Source organism: Hipposideros armiger, unplaced genomic scaffold (genome assembly GCF_001890085.2).
Source record: "Hipposideros armiger isolate ML-2016 unplaced genomic scaffold, ASM189008v1 scaffold_8, whole genome shotgun sequence".
Taxonomy (NCBI): domain Eukaryota; kingdom Metazoa; phylum Chordata; class Mammalia; order Chiroptera; family Hipposideridae; genus Hipposideros; species Hipposideros armiger.
The window spans coordinates 1668753-1693703 of NW_017731358.1; the positions used below are offsets into that span (position 1 = coordinate 1668753).

General features: G+C 34.2%; 1 protein-coding gene across 9 annotated transcripts in view; it reads right to left on the minus strand.

The window, feature by feature from the left end:
- Positions 1–803: 803 nt before the first annotated feature.
- ACAP2 (ArfGAP with coiled-coil, ankyrin repeat and PH domains 2) overlaps positions 804–24951 on the minus strand; it is a 142697-nt gene continuing 118549 nt past the window's right edge. For 4 of the 9 annotated variants that reach the window (XM_019651342.1, XM_019651351.1, XM_019651356.1 and 1 more), the window contains 11 exons: positions 22880–23088; positions 22477–22546; positions 21029–21120; positions 18581–18765; positions 18090–18194; positions 17613–17705; positions 16382–16569; positions 15862–15971; positions 13301–13411; positions 11038–11099; positions 804–5422 (listed from right to left, as the gene is read on the minus strand). In XM_019651342.1, coding sequence (XP_019506887.1) covers positions 5322–5422; positions 11038–11099; positions 13301–13411; positions 15862–15971; positions 16382–16569; positions 17613–17705; positions 18090–18194; positions 18581–18765; positions 21029–21120; positions 22477–22546; positions 22880–23088 — 1326 coding nt within the window. In that variant the 3' untranslated portion in view covers positions 804–5321. Of the gene's footprint in view, positions 5423–5623; positions 11100–13300; positions 13412–15861; positions 15972–16381; positions 16570–17612; positions 17706–18089; positions 18195–18580; positions 18766–21028; positions 21121–22476; positions 22547–22879; positions 23089–24951 lie in introns of all 9 variants that reach the window. The other 5 variants (XM_019651375.1, XM_019651366.1, XM_019651385.1 and 2 more) reach the window with 2 other exon arrangements.

The window sequence follows — 24951 nt, forward strand, 5'->3', positions numbered from 1 at the left end:
CATTTATTGACAGCAGCAGCTAACAAATAGTATGACCCCACTGTATATAAATATACACACCCCCAAAAGTCTACAGGGTATATACCAAGGAAGTAGTTTCCTCATCAGTACTACCCAACAGAGCTTCCTACCATGATGGATATGTTCTATAATCTGACCTGTTCAAAATAGTAGTCAGTAGGCACATTGCTAGTGAGTTCTTAAAGCACGGCAGTGCAAAAGATGAACTGAACTCTTAATTTTGTGTATTTTAATTTAAATTTCAATAGCCACATGTGACTGGCTAATGGATACCACATTGGACAGCACAGGCAAATGATGGAATTATGGGTGACTATCTTCTTTTTCATTTATCATCATTTAAACATTTTTTTACAATGAAAAAGCATTGTTTTGCAGTAAGGAAAAAGTGGCTTTATCTTCATTTAAAACATTATCAGTGTGGGTTCTCTTCTTCAAGAATATTCTGAAAATGAAATATGTGGTAGAAAAAAGCAAATCATACAGAAAAGTTTTATATGTCTGCTTTCAATTAACTTTTATAGGAAAGGCAAAACAAGGCAATTCATTTCCAAGTCTGTTCTTTCAATTCCTCTATTCTTTCAATCTCAATTCATTTATAAAAAGACGTTTTTGTCTTTTTGTCTCAATCCTCAAAAGGATTGAGGATGACTGTGTTGCCTACATTAGAACTTACAATATTTTTGTCAGTCATAATGGGAAGAAAATAAAGCTAGGGCCCAAAAAAGCTTTTCTGGTTTTTAGCTAATGAATTGGGAGTCACATGATCAGGCAAAAGAAAATTTATATAAAAGATCAAGATAGATTTCTTTATTGATGCAATCAGCAAATAGGAGTAATCTGGATCAATATGACAGGGTTGGAAGGGAATATAGGACCTTAAACATGACAGCTGTTAACAGATATGTCTGCAGTTGTAGTTTACAATAAAGTGTAAGTCTGAGCATAAAAAAACTATGCCAAAGGTGAAATTTTTATTGACTTACCATAATTTTTCAGCTACAAAGTATATAACCAAGTGTAATATTTACAATTCTTACATAATGTACATTTTAGAATAACTATAAAGATAATGTACTTTGTCCCATTTACAATGACAAACTACAGTAAAACTACATTCATGAATTAGATATAAATCCTCTACATACTAATAAAATGTAAATGAAGTGTTGGTTATACATTCTTTAAAATATACCTTTTCACAGGTAGCAAAAAATATTACATGTAATAAGTCTTTATGACTGGAATGATCTAAAAATACCATAAAGCCCAAGTAAACACATACAGAAAAGTAGCTCATCATTTCTAAAAGTTAACCTTTAGCCTTTGTGTAAAATAAATGATGCCAAAAATCTTTACAATGCAACAACCTTTCCCTGTATAAAATTAACACCCAAAAGGTGAAGAGGTATGTTGAAGAAAATAAACAAAATCTAGAACCTAAGCTAGTGAAAAGACCAATACAGAGAAAAGTTTATCTAATCAAATCTTGCTTCCCTTGCCACCATTATCTCATTTTAAGTAGATAAATTTATGTAAACAGAAAAGGATGCCCACAAAATCATATTTATAGATGTCAGGATTCAACCAAACTGAATCCAAGCCCCTTTTAGTTATCTTTCATTTGGAAGCATCAAGAAATTGGGAAGTACAGGCATACTTCGGAGATATTCATTTCCAGGCCACCACAAAAAAGCGAATATCACAATAAAGCTAATTGTAATCTTTTTAGTGGTGGAAGGTCCTGCCTTCAATTTGTAAAACACAACATCTGTGAGGTATGCCTGGATATGGTAAAGTAAAATTACCTTTGTAATGTTTTGCTTTCATTAATGTTGTTGCAAAAATGTAAATTTTCTTACAATTTAATGTCTTCAAATCCTAATCTATTCCTTCAAGGTAATTTTATATCCAGGTTCTGCAGAATATTTGGAGTCTTTGTTATCAAAACACAAGGAAAGCTGGCAGTCATTATCAGGTTTTTCTGCTTTACAATGATTCCAAATCATTTCATGATACAAGTAAAGTGCCTCTGACTAGTAGTCAGACAGGGGTTCTGGTGTCACCTATGCCACCAACCAGCAAACCAGTGACCCGCCCTAGGTAAAACAAGAGGAGCAGCCCAGGATCAAAGAAGAGACAATGTTGGTTGGCACTTGCAGAGTAAGATCTTAGAAGTCCTGCTGTGAAAGCAGGTGAGATAATGTCAAAGTAGGCTGTGAGCAGCACAACAGTAAAAAAGGGTTATTACATTTTCGCTTTGTTTCATCCCACTCCTTTTATTTGTGAGGAACTCTGAATCCAAAAAGAGTAGAAACTACTAGTCAGTGCTCTTTCACTATATCATGCAGTTCTGAGTCATTCTGGACAATTCTATAAAAACATCATTTTTCCAGCTCATGTCCATGGTCAAAAGTGCTATCAAACAGAAAAGTTAGTTTGACAATCTAAGAGTGATATGGGAATGTCTTACTATTAGTGGGTAGTAAACTTAGTCTTAAATATAATTAGGTTTATTGTGACCATACTTTACATGTTGTAAAATTATGTTTTTTACATATTCCTTAATACATCACAAACTTAAGTTGTCCAGGCTGTGAAGGTATAATTTTTTTCAAAATGCACTCATGAAGAACCAAAGTACATATTCCAAATTATATCTATATATGTTTTAAGTAAACACCCAAGTTCATAAAAATTTATAGTGAACACCAGTATAAATTAGGCAAACACTGTAATGTAGTGAATCCCTGGGAATTCCTGATTTTCTAAGGACTGTACCAAAGGTAATTTTTAAAACCTTAGAAATCTGAAACATGTAAGTGTTACAACGAAAAACTGCAAATAACTACTCAATTAAGCAACAGTTCTAACATGAAACTGCATCTAATGAACACATAGTGCAAATAATATTCTTATTTTGATATTAATCTAACTTTTAAGTTAATGAGCTAATGATAATGAGCTAACAGAATAATGATAAGGAATCAGAAACTACTATCAGCAGATCATTTAGGGAAAGAAAACAAAGGGCAAGCACATTGACTTATGAAGCCCAAGAGTATGATTAACATTGTTTACACTCTTAATTTCTCATAAAGCATTGACTAATGCACAGCATAATGAAACTCAGATTTGTTACATAGTATAGAAAAGCTATTAGCTGACATAGCTAAATTTACCTTGATAAGATGCAACCCACTTGGTAATTACTTGTAATATAGTCTTGCTGTTTACTGCATCATTTCTGCCAAATTTAATACAAACTGAGTCTCGGATACTCAAGAAATCAAGCCACAGAAATCTATTTTTGTAGTGCCAGGCTCCCTGTATTGTTAAATATTTCACTTTCTCTGAAGTTGTTCAGAACCATGATCATCTTTAGTGCGTTTCAATATACTTCTAACCACTAAATTAGACACTAATCACTGCCACATGAACAACTCATGACTCAAGCCACAGGAGGTGAGAGTGTCATAAAGAATTGCCTTTACCAGCAGGGATCCCAGAGGTTTTCTGTAGCACCAATGGCTCGATCCAAAAGGAAAACTGCTTAGGCTTCCTCAGATAAAGGTTAGGAGCTTTAGGAGTAAAGTCCTAGGATTAAAACAGGCGTAGGCACTACCAAAAAAAGTGAGGCTCTCTTTTCTTTCCTTTCTTTCTGTTTTGTTTGCAACATAGTTCCTTATCCTTGAGCTTTTTGAAAAATTAATTTCAAACTGCACTCTAATAAAAATGTAAGTCAGACTTTTGCCAAGCCAGATGATCTGTAACTTAAGAGAAACAGGAAAGATTTAATGTTCCTGTTGTTTTAATTAAAATACAAGGTTTTGGGAGTTAGCATTTCCTTAGAAATAATTCATTGGTTTTATCCTTATCTACTATGCAGTTATTATCAGTAAATAAGCATTATACGCATGTAATTTGGCCAAACAAATATGGAATCTTTTCTGTGATGTGAATTTATTTCAGTATAATTCCTGTTTACACAGATTCCATTTTGATGGTCATTTAGCTTGTAAAACTCTAGTTACTGAGAGGGGGCAAATGTTAGAAAATGTATTATCTACCCAACAATGGAATCAGACTAATTTGTAGCATATACATGATAAATCAGTATATCAATAATATTTTAGAATTCAAGAATCTGTGATTCATATAATCAAATACTAAAGCTATACAGATGCTGTAATTTAAAAGAATGTACACTGTATACAGTAAATACACAGGATACTAGAAAAATTAAAAACCAATTAATTGCTACATATTATAGTAAAAACTAAGAAAAACATGAGGTTTTTTTTTCCTCCTTTTACAGACACTTTTCTTTCATTAGAAGCAATAGCAAAAATGTATCTTGAGAAGGACAAATTTCAAATATAAAAATGGTCTACATTACTTTGAAAATGAACTTTTCTTTTGAAATCTGATGAAAGCATAATTTTACGACATTGAAGTGACCTTTGAAACAGTTTTATTACATCAATATATTTGTCGTGGTTTTAGGAAATCAACCCAACAATGAAGAACTACAACTTCTATAACTGAGATTCTTCTGGTGATTTGGAAGAAAATTGTTAAGGGCTTCCTTTTGCTTCATAAAATGGAATAAATCTGAAGGACTAAGTTATGTCTACCTGCACAACCATTTATAAATATGTTAAAGATGTTAAAGTACTGGACAATAACCAGATATCTAAGAACTATAACTGTATTTATGAGCAAATGGGGGAAATTATTTTCTAGTTCTAATAACTGATTTCGTATTATGTGTATGACAGCTAGGCTACCAAAAACAAAACAAAACAACAATTTCTGAACCACTAAAACTCATGAGGGAAACTAAAGAAAAGTCATAGTCTGGAGAGAGGAGGACAGTGGGCTCCCACTTAATGCAGACATGGTTGACTGAATGATCCTGGGCAAGTTGCATAGAAAAAATAATCAATGCTACCACCACCCACTGGCAAAAAAAGAGATTTCTTCTAAACCCTTAGCTTATTGTAGCCTAAAGATGGCTTCAGTCTAGATTCAACTTTTTTTCTATAAAAATTGCCTTTTAAACAGGCTTTTTCTCTTTTATTAATAAAGGAGGTCCTGAAGTAGTAGGTTCCTCTTCCAATTACTAAAGCCCGATGTTTTACTTTATAAAAATATCTATGAATGGGTACCTTTTCTCCAAATCACTCAATCAATATTAACTAAAATTAAGTACAATTAAATCAGCAAAAATTTGTGAGTTTTCAGATCTACACATTAGGGGGTCACCAGCTTTAATATTTTTCCCTTCTTAAAAAAATTCAGAATTTCTGTGAATCTTGCTGGAAACGATTCAGTTTCTCTGGATTATTGGATGCCATTTGGGAAAAATCACGAAAAATATCCTGATAAGTTTCATCACCTGCATGGAAAGTAAAATAAAGACACTTAAAATTTATACAATGAAAATATTAATAAACAACATTCATGTTTATAATTAGTAACTATTTTATAAATCGTTATATTAAAATTGTGTTCAGATGAGCATTTTTGGAAGAAAAAAGATAAACTGAATATAAATGCTGGAAAAGTATATAGTGAAATAAAAAAAACAAAACTATACCTGAAAAAAGCACCTCAGATGCAGCCACAGAGGAAAGTTCAGAGTTAGAAAAAAAGCAAAGATGCAAGTGTTTTAAAGCAGTGTAAAGAAATACATTTATTAACACATGAGAAATAAAAGTCATTCTAAGTGAGGTATAGTAAACAAGGCATTCTTTAAATAAGTATTTCCCTTGATCAAGACCAAAAGGAAAGACCAAAAACAAACACTAAGTATTTCTGATGGATGCAAGTTATTAACAAGACAAAACTGATAATCAGGTGGGGGAAAAGTCTATTTTAATATTATCTTTTAACTAAAAGGCAGTTTAATTTAAACAGCATGTGAAAAAGAAATTCTCTACTCAAACGTTAATGCTTAACTAAAACTAATGTACCTAATCCACTGCTTACTAAGCTTATGAAATGATGAAGCCTAGAAAATTACCATAAAATCATAATTTCACATTTAATCAGAACTTTTTTGCTTACTGTTGATATGAGCAAAAATGCTATGACAAAAGGGGAATATACCAAAGACATCTGTTAAATTAGAATAACAGACATATGTATATACATACAAATATGCTTTTAGAGAAGTAGATTATAGATACTGATACTATATCGGATTGAACACTATTATTTCTTGCCATGAGAAACTAAATTATACACACATACAGATTATTCCTCAAATAATTTGTACAAAGAAAAATCTTATTTTCAAGATGAATCATCCATTATGAATGCTTCCTATTAAACATTAGCTTTATACAGAAGCTTGGCATAGTTGTTTTCAAGATTTAGACTGTCAAACACTATTTTACATGACTATTGGTGCAACATGGTTTTATAATTATTTTCCATAGTATACCTTGCATCCATCTTATTACAAACTCATTTGCTACAGTTAATAGTGCAGTAAGTTTTGTCAGCTTTTGAAAAGCAAGATTTTTGAGGCAATAGATGTCATACCAAAAACTAGAGAATTAGAAAAAAGTTTGGGGAGGGGAATAAAGATCTAGTAAAAAGGTCTAATAGCATAACTCAAGATTTTCAATAAAAAATGTTTAGTACTTTTAATATTTAGCCATTTTTAATATTTAGTCTATGTAAAAAGCAAGTTATTAAAATCTCTATATAGTTTTCATTTAACCCTGGACATTTTCTTATGACCTGAATCAATCAATCTACTTTAAAAAGAAAAAAATACAGTAAGGAGAGAATTTTAATAGGCTGTCTAAGAGTAACATCTAACTCATATTATTGTTACTAAAACAATAAAAATAAAGGTTGATATGCTGAAACAACTGGTAAGACAATCCAATAATACCCATGATTTCTTAAAAGTTTACTCCCACATTAAAAGACAAACTACAATCTATTCCCATTTTTAGCCATTCTAAAAGATATAAAATAAACTGAGAAGAGACCAACATTAAATATCAATTAAGAAACCATACAAAATATTTAAAAATTTTTTCTTATTCTTAGATGTTGAATTAAAATATTTAAAATATTTATTGTAAACATTATAAATATTTTTAAAATACTATTTAAACTGTAGAGTCTGGAATTTTACTTTCCAAGAAAGTGTAAAGTGCAGATTATAATACAAAAATACCACACTGATTTTACCATTCAACACCAGAAGTAACTTAAAAGGCACACATTTATACATTCAAGAAGAAACAGGAAGAAGGATCTAGGAGACACTAATGTCAAATAGTTTACAGATAGCACCAGATGAGCATTCTTAAGTATTACAACAGTACAATGGCAATATATGGCTTCTACTATTAGCAATGCATATTTTGTATAACAAGCTGTGGGATTAATTTGTGTGTGTGTGGTTTTCCAGTTTTTGTTTCTAAATTATCTAGTACCCATTACACAAGTATATTTTAGTAGAACCATTGTACCATGCGAAACAAATTATAAGTTTTTATTCACTGAATTAAAAGCTTCCATGAAGGAAAGTGTTGGTGCTACACTAATTGGTTTCACTTACTAAATACATTTTTAAAGAGTCAATACAGTAAGGAAGGAAGTCTCACCTTCACACACACACACACACACACACACACACACACACACACACACGCAACTTTTTGTTAACAATCAGTTTCTAACAAAACATTAATTAATGGACTATCAATACCCTTTCTTAGGCTTCAAAATGTGTAGTCAAAAAGCAAACATTATAATAACAATAGTGACTAAGATATTTAATACAGTTAACACAAATTGAACTTCAATGCGATTCTTTAAAATTTAAATATAATTTTAATCATTTAAAATTTTTCCCAAGGCAAATGTAACTTGTCTACACTAGAATACATAAACAATAACTATGATATGTTGCCCTGGGAAGTTCAGAGAAAGACATTTAACAGTTTATTATAAGTGGTAAACAACTAATCACCCAATATTTGTAATGCAAGTTATATCCTTTAAATTACTTAATCAAATTCTATTTCTCTTCAGAAAGTTAACTTTTCTACATGCCTGAGCAGTTCTGAGTTTTTAAAATGTGGACTGTTGTATTTTCACCAATATTTTAAAATAGTTTTTGATTTTGGGTATTCAGAATAGCCACTGCAACTCAGTTATAATGATCCAAGATTTTGCTGATTTTGCTCTTGAAATGGCAGCATGGGAGACCCCACCCTCAGGTGATCCTGGCCTTTCTGGGTTGATTATAGCCTGCTTTTTATAACTGTTTAGAACAGTGATCAAACTTAGCCAGCAACATACTCACATAACCAGTAGTGGGTTCATTAAAGCAGTGATTTTCACCTGGCTGAGAAACTCTGCCAACAGTCAAGAGGAATCTTAGAGTCAGAGACTGTGGGAACCACCAAACTAGTTCCCAACAATTGAGAGCAGGGCATGATATCTCACTCACCCCCCTCATTCTCCTCTCCTCCTATGAGTTGTAGGAACTGATAAAGAGGGATACATTTTCCCTTCAGGAAATGCGTGCTCTTATGCGTGCGTTTAACATCGCCTTGCAAAAAATAGGGAGTCAAAGTCAGAGTTGTAGATAGAAAATTCACAAGTGGGGTTTCCTAGGAATAGGTGCATGATTCCCAAAGATTATATCTCAAGTTTTTTAAAAGGTATGGTTCTTCATTATCAAAAGATTGAAAATACCTGCATTTTAAAATTACCCAGAATTCTGAGGTTTTCTTTCCTAGCCTAGGCAACAAAAAAAGGATGTAGATAAAATAATCAAAATCTATGAGAAAAATGTCAGTGACAGGTGAAGGGAAAGAAAGGACCTGCTGCCTCAGCAAACATATCTGCTCTCCAAAGACTCATAAAGGAAAAGAAAAGTAGCCCGAGAGCAACTGCTGTACCATTTCACCACGTCACCTGTATAAGTATAAAAGTCTTCTGTTTTAAATATGAGACCCTCTAAATGAATTAGAAATCTAATTATTATCAAGATGATCCTCAAAGAGATCAAAATCTTATTTTATTCTGCTCATATGTCATTTCCAGAATTCTGATCTATTTTTTAAACTCTAAAATGAAATTTGAGTGATAGAGAAGCTTGTTTTTTTAAATGAGGCTTTTTTTCAAATTTTCATTCAAACAAATCGCAAAAATTTATTTTTCTATCTGTAACTGTAAAGTATATACTAAAAAAACTTATACATAAAACGACAGTGAAAGAGACACTTGAATGCTCCTAAATGGTGGCAGAAGCCCAAGCATTTGGGTGGAGCCAGAAGTTGCAAGAGCTTAGAGGCCCTGTCCTTTCAAGCTTCCCAACTCCAGAGAAAAGTCAACCACTGACCTTCTAGACTAATCAGTTGGGTGTAACTTCATCAGCAAACACCTTAAGGAAAGAGCAGCTGACCAAACATTGATGTTTAAATTTACAGGAAAAAAACACTGTTTAACTTAAACTCTTGAAGTTCACTCTGATCTCACAAATATCAGGTCATAGCCTTTGAATAATTTTTATTTTAAAGTGCTTAAACTCAAAGGCCTCAAAAATTGCCTAGTAATATTATCACTTAAGTATATGTTACAAAATTATAACTTATTTAAAATCTAACACTCAAGTTTAAAATAAATGGGTGAAATTCAGAATTAATGCTGAGACTTTCACCCTTAATCAGCTTTCTTACATCTTGGTATATCAGGAATCAGTAGTATCGTTTGATCCATAGGATTAAAGTGGGACACCCTAGATTATAAGTATCTAGATGAAGTTCCTCTATTCTCAAAGTTCATACTTGTCCCCTATTAAATTAGAACAAAAATAAGTAGTAAATACAGTCCTTTCAGAAAAGAATAACCCCATATTTATATTAATTATATATTAATCTGGTTAAAATAAAAATGGCTGAAGCTAGCACAAAGTATAGAAATTTCAAAACATAATGAAACAGGAAGAATAGAAATTATCAACCACTTAAAATAATATATTAATATTCATTGAAAAAAATAAAATATACTGAACAGTCTCAATTATTTTAGTCATGAATTCTGGAAATTTTTTACTTATGTATATGAATTTAAAACAGAAAAATTAGTAATTCATATACTCAAATTCATGAAAGTGGAGATCTAATTACTTGGTATGTTCATTAAAGGGAAGAATCTGATCAAGACTTCTTCCTTTTCTTAAAGGTGAAAATTATTCAAACTGACACTTGAGCTGATCCTAAGTTAGGGTTCTCTAATATGAATACATCTACTTTGCCATCAGGTTCACGAACTACTGTTAGAAATACTTCCACTTATTTAACAGATATTGTACAATTGCTTGGAGCAAAGCTGTAAGATAAAATGAAACCTTTCCCCTATAACTTTTAAACCAACTCCACTTCCATTAGGGACTTCTTACCCTACTAATAAATTTTATTTTTAAACCTTCAAGTCATGTTTAGATCAGAGCACAAAACTCTTAATTCATTTTCTAGCTATTTTCTATACTGACGTTTTATATGCCAAACACATGGTGATTTGTTTTTTCCCTGAACACAATTTATAGAAATTCCCTGAATAACAAACAGAAAAATCATTTTGTTATATTCACTTGATAGCTAAAGAAAATTTCAAAATGCAAATGACTATTGTGCTGCTGTAAGTGTATAAAGATACGTTATCATTCCATTCACTTCACTGGAATGTATGTGGAAGACATCTGTACAGCAGATAAAGCAGTCAGCAGCCAGTTAAATACACCACGTAAATGTGTACTGTAATAGGAATATGGATATTTAAAGGCCCAGGAGTTAGCCACCCCCAAGAATTCAGTAGTATAGTATATACCTAACAACTCACAATTCACAATTATAAAAACTCTATAGTATTAAGTTAGTGTGCTAAAGAACTATGAGTCTTCTAATTGTAAACTGATAAATTCCTGAATGCATTTCTTATACTGCATTTCAGTATGGTTATTAGTAGAATATTGACCTGGCTGTCCATAAAGTCCTTCTGATTCCCGCATTTCTTCATTCATTCTTGCTAAACGTAACCTAAAATTAAATAAAAGGATTTTTTAGATGAATTTATACAATATTCATAAACTAATGAATTATATAAGCAGGCAAAATGTTTACTGGTGTAGGTTTTTTTTCTTTTACCAATATTTGCCACTAAAATAAGCAGGCTTTTAGTTTATCAGACCCAGCAATCTGAGATACAAAAATGAGTGTATTTTACTTTATACAATTCTCATGAGAGAAGACAATAAAAGATTTCTAACAATGGTATTTCAGCTCTAAGCAAGATCCTTGCAGCACCTCTAGCAGCTCGCTTCCTCCAGACTTCAGAGAATTGCTGGCTTCTACAGCAACCTATCAATTGTTAAAGATGAACGTTTGAAATTTTTGCTTCTATAGTATGGAAGCAATAGTCTGTCACAAATTCATTCTGGTTCACCCTGAGGTTAGTTCCAGGCATATAAATCGCATGTGTCAGCTCTAAATACTGGGACTATATTTTGATATACAAACATTATCATAATGACCACAGGTGACCTAGATTTTTCCCAAGGTTATCATATTGGTTATACATTCTTTTGGGGGTTATTCATCCTGGCAGCAGGAAGGCATGTGGCACTGGATTAAGAAAACAAGAATTTCCTCCCATTTTCATACTAACTTTAAGCAACACTTTGAAACAGGCAAATGCTGCCTTTGGTGCCCCTCTGCTACTCTGTATTACCCGCCTGTCCTTCAGGCTACCAAATACTCACTGCCTTCCCAGACCTCTATCAGCCTCTTCTAACATGCTCTCTCTGGCAGCTATAGCTTCTGACATGGGCTTTTCCTATATTCACAGTACAGCAAATCCCTTCCATCTCCATTTTCAACCACTGCATGAATAATAGGGTAACACCTTAATTATTCCTTTAGTATTTGGACTTTACGTAGATGATGCCTATTTTCAAAAAATTAAGTGAAACTGAAGTCCTCACACGAAGTAGTATGTGACAATTGAGATAATTTGAGAACAGATACCTTTATGGGAGAGGGGCCATTACTACAAGAATTGCCTGGGAACCCTACCAAACCACGGTTCGTTTCTCTATACTACTATTTCCTATCTCTTCTGTAATAATTTATCTTTCTCTAATTATAAATCTATAGTAACTGAATAGTTCTAAATCTTCCTACAATAGCCTCCACAGTAACAATAACTCCTCCAGTGGGGAAAGGAAGCTGAATACAGAGAAAGTATGTTGTTTTTTGTTTTTTTTTTTAAATTTGGCAAGGGTCAGGGAGAAGTGACATGGCAAGTCAAGAATTCTCAGTGGGAGCTCAGAAGTTCAAGGCAGTCGTGGGAGTTTCCTTTTGTAAGTGACTGATTCAGTAGTATGGCTGAAACTATCTCTACTCATATAACAGGGGATCAACAATTCTGGCCTTTACTGAGCCCAGAATAGAATGAAAAAAGTAACTTCACACAACATATGTTTGACATGTCCTACATAATAATGACATGTAGGTGAAATCACATTTCTAAATTCCAAGTTAACAACTTTAAGATGAAAATCAAAGTAAGACTTCAAAATTCTTTCTTGAACAGATAATATAAAATTGTATTCAAACATTCAAAAACAAGAATTTTTATCTTAAAATATGAGTATACGTGAATAATTCTTTAAAAACCAAGTACAAACAGATCCCTAAGTATTACTGACCCAGGCAATGAAACTACAAAAGTTACTAACATCAGTGCAGGTGTCCTCCTTACTTACAATCCTCTAATTCTCCACGCAGTAGAATGAGGCCTGTTACTACACTGAATCCAACCCCCACCCCAGTACTGGACTAAGAGTTAAAGAATCCATTTCAGAGAAATCACTGATTTTCTGTTACTACTGGTCATGCAGTGTAACAGAAGTGGCTAAGCATATGTGTTTTAGAGCCAGAATTCTTGGTTTCAGATCCCAGCTTCACCACTTACTTGTTTTTCAAATTACCTGTGGCTTGGCTTCCTTATAAAATTAGGCTAATATAATAATACCTTCCTCATAGGCTTGTTGTGAGAACCAAATAAATTCATGTATGTAAAGTGCTTAATATATTTAATGTACGTAGAGAAATACATGGCATATGGTAAACAACCAGCCAAGTTTAAAGTTCACACCTACACAGGAAACTCCAATGTGAAAACCCTATACAAGTAATATACTATATGGGACATAATCCAGTAAAAAGAAAACACTTACAAGGTCACTATATCAGCATTGGCTGCTTCCACAGCTATACTCAAAGGGTCTTTCCCTTCTTCATCAGTGGCATGTTGATTGGCACCTCGTTTTAGGAATAAACATACCTGCCTGTTTAAGCAAACAGCATTTTGGGGATATTGTCAATAAGAAATTAGCATTTACCTTAAAAAATAAATCACACCACCTAAATTAAAGGAATAACATTTTCACTAGGGAATTCTTATTCATTCCACAAATACTTATTGAACACTGACTTTAATAATAAAAATTTACGGGGCCGGCCGAGTGGCGCGATGGTTAAGAACTCGCTTGGGATGCCAGAGGGCCCCGGTTCGGATCCCACATATGAGGGCCAGTGAGTGACACTGCCCTCCACAGCTAAGATGCTGAACAACAGCTCAACCTGGAGCTGGGCTGCCGTGGGTCGCCGGCGACGGCATAGGCTGCACCCCCTTTGGCAGTGGGTTGCCATGGGCTACCGTGTGTAGCCAGCAGCCAGCGTGAGCGGCCAGCAGCCGCAGTGAGCGGCCGTCCAGAAGCCGGTGACTGATCTGCCTCACAAGGGAAGAGCGCAATGACGGTGCCAACTTGGGCCAGTGAAGCAACATCCTCCACAACTAGATTGAAGAACAAAACAACAGCAACTTGTCTGTTCCCCTTCCCCCAATTCCCCAGCACTGTTCCCATCCCCCCAATTCCCCAATAAAAATCTTTGGAAAAAAAAAAAACAAAGATTAAAAAAATAAATAAATAAATAAAAATTTACCATAATCAGCATTTTACATATCTCAAGATATTTTCATATTTAACCTGGTGCTATATAGCATAGTGGAATGCACAAGGTATGATCAAACAATACAGTGAATGTTTAAATTTAAAAAAAATTATTACAGTAAAAGATACATTGCCATTAACCCCCCTCAGAAAACCCCCCCTCATTTCAAACACACTTATTCCATCTTTCTTAATACTTTCTGAAGCAGTTCTGGAAGTCCTCTTTTTGTGAGTGTCTTTAAGTTGCTCTGTCATGCCTCGATGCCTCAATATTCTGAATCGATTCAAAAACATTTTCCTTTCATGATCATTGTGACTTGGGGGATGAGCCAGAAGTCACGCAGTGCCAGATCCGGTGAATAAGGTGGATGAGGACACACCATAATGTTTTTATTTGACAGAAATTTTCATATATATCAGAAGCAATGTGTGACACGGAGCATTGTTATGATGGAGGATGAAGGAAAGATACTCATGCAAGAGGACTTCCAGAACTGCTTCAGAAAGTGGCAAGTATGATGGGATAAGTGTGTTAGAAGCAAGAGGGATTAATGGCAATACGTCTTTTACTGTAATAAATTTTTTTATGAAAACATTCACAATATTTTTCGATCACACCTTGTATAAATTATGATCCCTACCCTTGAAGAGTATCATAAAAATATGTACAGCAATATCTATAAACTTAAATAAAACAAAAATCGCTCAAGGTCATCATCTGGGAAAGACGAAGCCAAGGTAATGTTAACATCATTTAATATAATAATACAATAGCAGAGAGGGAAGTAATCCTCCCACTATACTCCGCAAATATTATAACTTAAAGAAATTGACAAAAATGAAAAAAATATGAAAGAATGAGTACATGGAGTCTATGAAGTAAAATGGGAGGAATTATGATTAAGAAGAAAATAAAAAGGATAAGTTAAATACCATCATTTTTAAGTATAGAAAAGTTTTTATGATGAAATTATTGAACTGAATCTCTTTGCTAATAGAGGGAAAGAGAACAAGCTGTGATAAAAATAGAAGATGCTATAAATAAACATAAAAACGAACAGCTTCTTACTTGTCATGGTAATAGGAAGTAGATATCTGGAGATGTTTTATGAAAGAAGAATCACCTATGACACAAACTTTTCATATAAGGCCAACATATTTACTTGATTTGTGCCCTCTAATAGAAAGTATTTTCACGGCTTTATTGTTCTGTACATCTAAATATTGCTCCAGAAGCCACAATGTCAATAGCACAATTTGACTTTAGCTACCCTGTGGGAAAACTGAAATGTCTAGTTACAAAACTCTCCCAAAATGTGTGTATTATGTACATGCATAAATACTATACACACAAACTTGTCTAACAAAAATCGCCATAATTTCAGTAACAGTTGTAAACACTGAAATTGCTGAGTATAAATGACAAGTAGAGTTCAATGTAAGCTTTGCAATTTTATCTGAAAAGTAATAGTAGCTTTTTTTCTGAATGAGATTATTTAAGTTTCAAATTCCATCATGACATAAGTCATAGGAAAGTATCACTTTACAAACTCTACCTAATGGCCTTTACCTGAGAAAATATGTAATTTAGCAAAACACACTACTTTTGTTACCAGAATTTTCTTCCATTAAGAAAAAAAAAACTGAACTAACATAATCAAAGTGATGCTCAGAAATCACTACTAGCTGCTGCTTCTACTTTCCAACCCATATCTTAAAGCAAAACATTATTTCAAAATAATTTTTCAAGTAAAATGTACTTGCATATGGAAGATAGAGCTTACCCCGTGTGCCCTAAGACGGTGGCATGGTGCAGTGGTCCCCTCCCTTGTATGTCTCTTTGGTTCACATTAGCACCATTCTGTAGGAGAAACTCGCATGTCACCAAAGAGCCCTTAGAGGAAAGAAGAAGATAACAATGTACAAAAAACAAACAATAACATATTTTTATTAAAAACTGAGTATTTATTTTAATAGCCTTTGTATGTGTTGCCCACCCCCCAAAAAAATATCCTCCAGCAGAAACTGAGAAATGATAAATTGTATTTTCTTCCCCAGAAATACTTCTAATAGATTCATTTGCAGTTTGTGATCTAACAAAACACACTACTTTCATTACCAGAAGTCACCTCAAGAAAAGAAAATTGAGCTTACACAATCAAAGTGATGCCAGAAATCACTACTAGCTTTTTCTTCTATTCCCCAACCCACCTCTTAAAGCAAAAAATAATGCTAAAGCCATGTCCCAAATGAACTTATTTTTTGTTTTACTACCACTGAAAATCTCAATGTATAAATCCATACCCCTAATACAGACTGAATAAGTGGTGTTGCTTTGTTTTCCTCTGAATTAGCCCAGTTCACATCTGCACCATGAGCCAAAGCCTCAGCCATTTTAGGAAGATTTTTTTCATATGAAGCCCTATAAAGCTGGAGTCCTGGATTAAGCTGTTTAGAGTCGAGTAACACAGAAGAATCTTGCTTTTCTCCCTCTGAAAAACAAACACAAACGCATCAATAAAAATGAGCTCTGACGGGGAGGGAGAGAAAGGGAAGTTGTTTCATAGGCACAGAAGTTTAGTTTGTATGATGAAGAGTTCTGTGGATGGATAGCAGTGATAGCAGTAATTCACAACAATGTAAATAGACTTAATGTCACTGAATTATATACTTAAAAATGGTTAAAATGGTAAGTTTTATGTGTATCTTACCACAATTTCTTTTTAAAAAATCAACTCATAATTGTTATCACAATGTGAAAGTTGTGACATGAGAAACCACTAACTTAACAAAACGAGGGAGATTTTCACAAATATATCTTACTTCCAATAGACTTATCACTCCACAAACAATCAACCTTCTTCTCTTACAAAGAAATCGATTGGTATACCAGGCTTTTGTGGTCTTGCCAGTACCCAACTGGTAGGTTAATTACTCTGTGCTAGATTAAAAGTAGATATATTCCTACAAGCCTGGACTTAAGCACTCAGAAGACGCAGTAAGAATCCCTAAAGACTTTTACTACAGACTACACCTTACTTTATCTGTAGGATAGTCCAATACCATCACAATTTGCAGCACAAGCAATTCAAATCATCTGAAGAATGCTTACTACCCTAAATATTCTGCAAGACCAAAATCACTGAAACCATGAAGGAGAAAATACAGGAGAAAAGTACAGGTCACAAGAAAAACCTAATGAGGAGAGAGGTGCTCATCTCTTTCTCCTGATAAGAAAACACAGCCACAAAAAAAGATAAAGAGTAACAAGACAGTTCATGTGCATTGAAAATTATCCTTAGCTATTGACAAGGCACTTTTAACATATATCATGAGGCTCAGAAGAATGTACAGCTAGGAGAGAACTTCCAAATATGAAAAGAAACGGCTGCTTTCCATTTAACTGTAAGACTTCTCACTTAGTTCCTTCCAAAAGACTATTTCCTTTAGAAACTATTTAATCAAGACTAGGCACGCACCACATGCATTTTTCAGCAAATAATACCAATTAACATTGAATTTCATCATAACTCACCAGGCTCATATAAACTATTGGCTGACACTGTGGAGGGTAAAGATTCTCTTCCATCATCGCAGCTCTGCTGGATTCCACTGTCATTACTTTTGACTGTTTTAAAGAAAAATCAGCTAGTGATTAAAGTTCATGCCATTAAGAAAACAATCTCCCACAAAGAGGTTTTAAAATGAACTCTGATACATCAATGTGAACTCAGCCACCACCAGTAGAACACATTTCACACAATTTTAATCCTTTCAAGCACTAAGCTTATCAAAATATGAATCAATCACAAAGCCTGAAAATACACATATTTTCAGAGTCGTAACATAACTCATTACCCCATAATATGTAATGGGTAGTAAAGAACTTAATTTATTATATGATTGTAAGTAATGTGTAATTCCGAGACAATGGGTAACATCTAGAGAAATGGCCACACCGCACAATGACCACTGGCACAGACTTGGAATGCTCCACAAGAGTAGTACTTACTACTACGCAGTTTTGAAGAAGTATCAAAGTAGGAGAAGAGTGAATCTAGCTCATCAGGACAGAACAGAGACTCCCGCCTGGCCTCGTCGCTATTTACAGCAATCACTGGGGACATGCAAGTTAGCAAAGCACAAAGCAGGCCATAAGAAGGGAAAAGGGCAGGAAAAAACGTTATTGGGAAAAATTTAGGAGGAAAAAAATTGGAAGGATATTAGGTGGTTAATCAGATATTTAGGGCTTTTTGCCAGGATAGATGTATAATCCCCATCTCCCCTTGCATTTTAAGCAGTTTTATCCTTTAGAATATACACATTACCTAGAAATGTGAATTACCAAGACACCATTTAAATTTAACTGTCTTAAAGACATAGAAATCCAATTTTTCCTTAGAATATGTAGAAGGAAACAGGTTTTTAGTATTTAAAAAATCTGCAATGGCTACTAATTCAAAGATTACAGAAATATTTATACACACAAGTAATCTGTAATACCTGAACTTTGGGAAGATGCTCTGAGTTGGTCACCTGGCCCAAGTTTAGAAATGCTCAGCCTCTTTTCTTCACAACTTTTGGAGACAATCTTTTTTTCCTGCTCAGGAGGTGATGATGATATAGAATCCTGGTCCACAAATTTCCTCTCCACATATTTTGCTCTGATATATGCCTCTTTCTCCTGTCTGATATAGATAAAAATGTCATGATGTTCTGCTTAATCTCTGAGTATGGTTAGTACTGAAAAGAAGCCTCCATATATATATTTTAACATTTTATATATATATTTAAACATTTTATTGAGGAATTGGGGGAGGGAACAGCATTGGGGAATCGGAGAAGGGGAACAGACAAGTTGCTGTCCTTTTGTTCTTCATTCTAGGTGTGGAGAACGTCGCTTCACTAGCCCATGTAGGTATTGTGATCATTGCGCTCTTCCCGAGCTGAGGCAGTCAGTCGCCAGCCATTATACGGCCGCTTACAGCTCACAGCAGCTCACACCGGCTGCCCGCCACTCACGGTAGCTCACGGCAGCCCACTGCAGCCTATGCCGTCGCTGGCGATTCACGGCAGCCCAGCTCCAGGTTGAGCTGTTGTTCACCATCTTAGCTGTAGAGGGTGCCAGTGTCACTGGCCCATGTGGGATCCAAACGGCAGCCCTGGTGCTCAGAGCTCTCGCTCCCAAGCCAACTCATTTTTTTAAGATTTTTATTGGGGAATTGGGGGAAGGGGAACAGACAAGTTGCTGTCCTTTTGTACTTCAGTCTAGTTGTGGAGGACGTTGCTTCACTGGCCCAAGTTGATACCATCATTGCACTTTTCCCAGTGAGGCAGATCAGTTGCCTGGCTTCTGGACAGCTACTCACGGCGGCTGCTGGCCGCTCACGCTGGCTGCTGGCCATACATGGTAGCCCATGGCAACCCACTGCAGCAGGAGCTGCAGCCTACGCCGTCGCCGGCGACTCACGGCAGCCCAGTTCCAGGTTGAGCTATTGTTCAGCATCTTAGCTGTAGAGGGCAGTGTCACTGGCCCTCATATGTGGGATCCGAACCGGGGCCCTCTGGCATCCCAAGCCAGTTCTTAACCACCGCACCACTTGGCCGGCCCCCAAGCCAACTTTTAACCAACAAGCCACTCAGCCGGCCCAAAGCCATTATATATTGAATATTTCAAAGAAAGTCAGTAAATGTAACACTAGTTAAAACTGAATTTGTGACATTATACAAATGTTTTCCTTCCAAATATTTAGTGAACTATTTCATGTTCAAATGAAATACAAATAATAAACTTACTGAAAAATCACAAATATTAACATGGCACTTTCTTATTCTCTTAATTTCTGTGCTCATTCATTTCTAAACATAGTCCCTTTTGCTTTTCACAGAATGAAAAACATTACTAATGAAACTATAAAAATTTATAGAAATTTTTAATTTCACTTTTACTGTAATGATAATGTCACATACTGAATTATCACTATTGATGGTCATAATTTTTCATAAGACAACTACTTTAAAAATATATAGCATTCCTAACTTAAGGGGAACAAAAGATGTCACATTTTAAACTTTTAATTTATTATACAATCCATAAAATGCCAAGTCTGTTTTATACCTTTTTTTTTACTTATATCCTTTAAAAATGTTTAGGTCTTTGGCTAAAATAGGGTATTTCAAGGTCTAAAGTAACTCAAACAACCATGCTTTCACAAATAAATAACCTGAAATAAGTGATATTGGCTTAGAGAGCAATAACTTTAAAACAGTATTGAGTATACATAAGGACTTAGTCAAATATAAAATCCTAACATAGGATTACAGCAAATAAAATTTTAGAGCTAAAAATAAAGAACCATAAAGACTAAAAACATCAACAACAAGAACGAATTATGTACCTTAAAGGCACTCTTAGGCACTTCATTCAATGAGCCTCCATATATAGAAATGGAAGTATAACGTCAAACACAGCAATTAAGTACTCCCTTATACCCTGACACCTTTAATTCTTCAACATAATGCCATATATGAAGAACATAATTAACAAATATGCCCTGAACTAAGTCACACAATGTAAAATTATTCATTTTATGCAGTAAAAACTTGATCTTTGGATGCATTAATGAACAGATTATCGCTTTTTAAAGGTTGGCCACTAATAGAAGTTCGGTCTACTTTAACGGCTAAGAGCTCTTTAGAGTCCTAAGTAGAACCTTAATTTTTAAGATTCTCTCTCATCTGGACATTATAATTGATTACCTGATCAATAAAAGATAATTATCTAATTAACATTCCCAAGAAAGAGTCACACTTTAACAAGTAGTAATGATCCCTTCTAAACAGTCTGTCTCAGTATTAAGTATCACAGTGAAATAAAATCATAGCTATCAATATTCCTGATTAGGGGAGGAAAAAAAAAAAGGTAACACATTAAGACAATTGCAATAGTACCTTTGTCCTGGTTGTGGTTTCTTTATTCCCATTTTTTCCACTTTAGCTTCATAAACTCGATTTATAACATCATTCCCCAACTCACACATAAGCTGTTTGACAGGAAAGCAGAAAAATAAGCTATAACTTCCTAAAAATACTATAAAAGTCATTAAAGCAAGTTCAGCTAACTATAACTAATTCTTTTTTTTATATTCTATAATTCTCATTCCACAAAGAAGTTTAAAGTTAAAGCAAAATGAGACAAGGACTGAGAACAACATTACCATTTTGCCATTCTTCACCTACAATACAGGGTTTCTCCTCTCCTGCCTTCTACTAGTTTTCTATCCCTCCACTGTGGCTAGCACAATGCTGCATATTATTCACAATGTCTGGTAAATTAAATGAAAAAGGAACCCTAAAGCCAGACAGGTAAAGTTTTAAACAACACAGAATTGAAGTAAACTATATTCCCCTTATACTTCATATATAAGTATTACAAAATATTTTGTATAAAAGTTTTGGTCATATTTTTTTAATGTATCAGACAGTTATGTTTCAACCAAATTTTCAATATTGAATCCACTGACTTCATATCTACAAAGTTGATGCAGAAATTAGATTTCTACCCCTCTTCCCCCACTTTCTTCACCTTTGAGTTCGTAATAATTAATAGAATTGATGTAAACAGGGCTCTACCTTAGGAGCCAGCTTATCATTTTCATCTAGATTTTTACATGATAATTCCACAAAGCAAATTTTTTACTTTACATAATTGACAGGGTTACCTATTTATCTATGGATTGAAATAAAAACACAAACACATTATGAACACAATTTTCAGCCAAATTAAATGCAGAGTACACTACAACCTTTAAACTAATGGGGTGGGGAGAATAAAAAGGAGTATATTATTAACTGCTATGAGTTTTGTAAATCACATCAGAAACCCAGATGTGATCTAAATTTATAACATTTTCATAAATATGAATCCTTACACACTGAAAAAGGATGTCTTCATTTGATGACTATTACCCTGACAAATGTAAATTTGCATATGGTCCTATGCTAAAATAACCCACTGAAAACAATATGCTATACCAATCCATGATGGAGCTTACTATAGCAATATGTCTCATATTTTCACCAAGAATTTATATAATTATAAAAGATTAAAATTAAGGCACAGAATCTAAGATATCTTTTGAGAAATATAAAAATGTAGGAATGCTGGTTTCTTTAAAAGTGAACTGACTTGGAGTTAAGAGTGCTATTATACTTAAACTTAGCAATTTTTAAAACCCAATAAGAAAACACCAGGTTTGTCAAAACAGCCTCAGATATGTTCCAACACAATTTAGTTCATTGTTAGCATTAAGAAACTCATACATTTGAAAACTAAGATTCTAAATTCCTGAACTTTCATGTGAAAATATTTAATATTTTTAAGCAAATATTTATTTTACCTTTAAAAGTTCAGGCTCCCAGGTATCTAAAGTTAAAGAACGTACTTTTGAAAAATGAACTCCCAGGCTCCTAAATGGGAAAAAAATATTTCGTCACCATATAAAACTATCAGTCTCTACTTGCATATTATGCAAATTATTTTTCTCTTTCAATGTGATGTAATCATCTCTAACCTAGCCCACAACACACATATAAATAGGGACAGATCTTCTGATTTATCATGAATGGTGAACCGAAGTCCTCAAAAGTCCTTCACAACCAGAAATTTATCCACTTTACAAAAAGATACAAACTGGCAGTCAAATTAGGCAAGTGGAAAAGGACTTCTAACCAATGGGGCATGATAATTTACAATGTGCGTTTATCCAAAAGAAGTCTGTCACCCTGGGCAGGCCTACCCACCGGTGAATCCCAGAACACTCGATACACAGGGTGATGCCCAGGTTGATGCTGGCCCACCGTGGGTCTGCCAGACCACAGTCACAACAGCTGGCATTGCCAGGAATACACTGGACTCGCTGCAGCGCACTTTCTCCTTTCAATAATTTATCTTTTGACTCATTTCCAGAATCTAGGCTTCCTGTGGATGGAGATGATTTCTTATCCAGCTTCTAAAAGAATTAAGAATTATTTGTTAAAAATAAAAAAACAAAGGCTGTCATACTATGTTGTATATTACATGCTCCAAAAAAAAGCTTCCAGTCAGTAAACTGAAGACCTATTATGGGCCTAAACCAGGCACTGTTCTAAGCATTAGAGATTTAAGAATGAAAAGATATAGTTTCCTCTATCAATTGGATTTTAGTCTTGTGGGGAGAAACATGAGCATTGAAAATTATATATATATATATATATATATATATATATATGTAAAGTTTATATATATATATAAAATATATATAAAAGCATTGAACATATGTACAAGATATGAGGTCAAAGAGAAAGGGGAACACTCATTTCACATGCAAGAGACAGAAGGAGTAAATAACAACACTATTAAGACTCAAGAATAAAATAAATATTACAATTTTATACCAAGTTTTGCAAGGTATTCAATGAACTGCAAGCAAGTTGTTTCAACTACTGCAGTAAATAACTTGGCAACAGTACCGCCTTTTACTAAAGAACAGATCAATTATATAATTATAACTACAGAGTGAATCAACAATGGAATGCACAAAATGTAAACTCTCATGGGCTATTAGGAAACCAGGAGAAAAGCAAAAGGTGGCAGATAATCAAAAAGCTAATTTTTTAAGTACACAGCAAAGTCTATACCAACAAACAACAAATACAAAGATGTGGTTTGGGGATTCTAAGGAATTCAAGATACGGTCTAAAAAGTACCCGGGTTTAAAAACATTTCAGCCTTAACCAAGCCAGTTATTTTAGTGTAGAATCATTAGAAATATAATTTGGCCCTTGCCTTGCCCTTCCTGAAAACTCAATTCAATAACTGTTAGGTAAGGCCAAGCAAAAAAAAGTGTGGAGATATGGTATTCTGGAGAGGATTAAGCTGGGTGAGAAGCACATCCTCAAATGAGAGCAACAAAAGCAGGCTGTTGCTTCCAAGGGTATCTGCACAGGGACACAGGCCAGCAAGGAAAATGAGAGCCTGAGAAGGGAGAGCAGTGTGGAGTGGGAGTGTCAAACTATGAGGTGTCACAACCTGAGTAGGAGGAAGGGGCAGGTGGCAGCAGAGACAGGATATTGGTTACATACAGGGGGACTAATCATATAAACAAACATGTTAAAAATAAGTGGGAGCCAGATTCCTTACTGCTGTGAAAGGAGTTATTCATATGGAAAGGGAGGGGATTATAACAAAATTTGCTGTATTAGAATAGAACTGGAGATGCCATAGACACAATAATGGTTTTCAATATAAATAAATATATAAAGAAATACAGATGAATATGTGTGTATCCATATATATACTCCCTTATCTTGGTTTCTAAAAACCATTCTCCACCAAAAGGAACTAGGGCTCTTTGGAGAAACTGTTGATTTCAGAGCTGGTGCAGAAAAAGTACAAGATGAACCTGAAACACGTCATCATGCTACTAAATAAGGAAGAACTCAAAAGATTGATGGGAACGGGTCAAAACAATACAGAAGCCAGGGATCTACTGGCCAAATGTGGGTCAATTTGAGCAACAAAACAAATAATGTTAGTAATAGATTATAACACATTGACTAATAGGGGCCTATACTGACATAATAATAAAATTTAAAGCTTGATAAGGAACAGAATATTTACATAGTCTCAAAGTCCCTCCTCCACAAAATACTACCTACAAAAGTAACTTTACAGTAAATAAGTCTAACAGAAACCATCTTAATCAAGTGATCAAAGACAGTATGACCAATAAATGAGACAAATCAAAATCAAGTGTCACCTGAGAGGCTGCAATGAGAAGAACACAGCATCATTTATACAATATTCCTGCCAAAGATGCACAGCCTCATGAGTA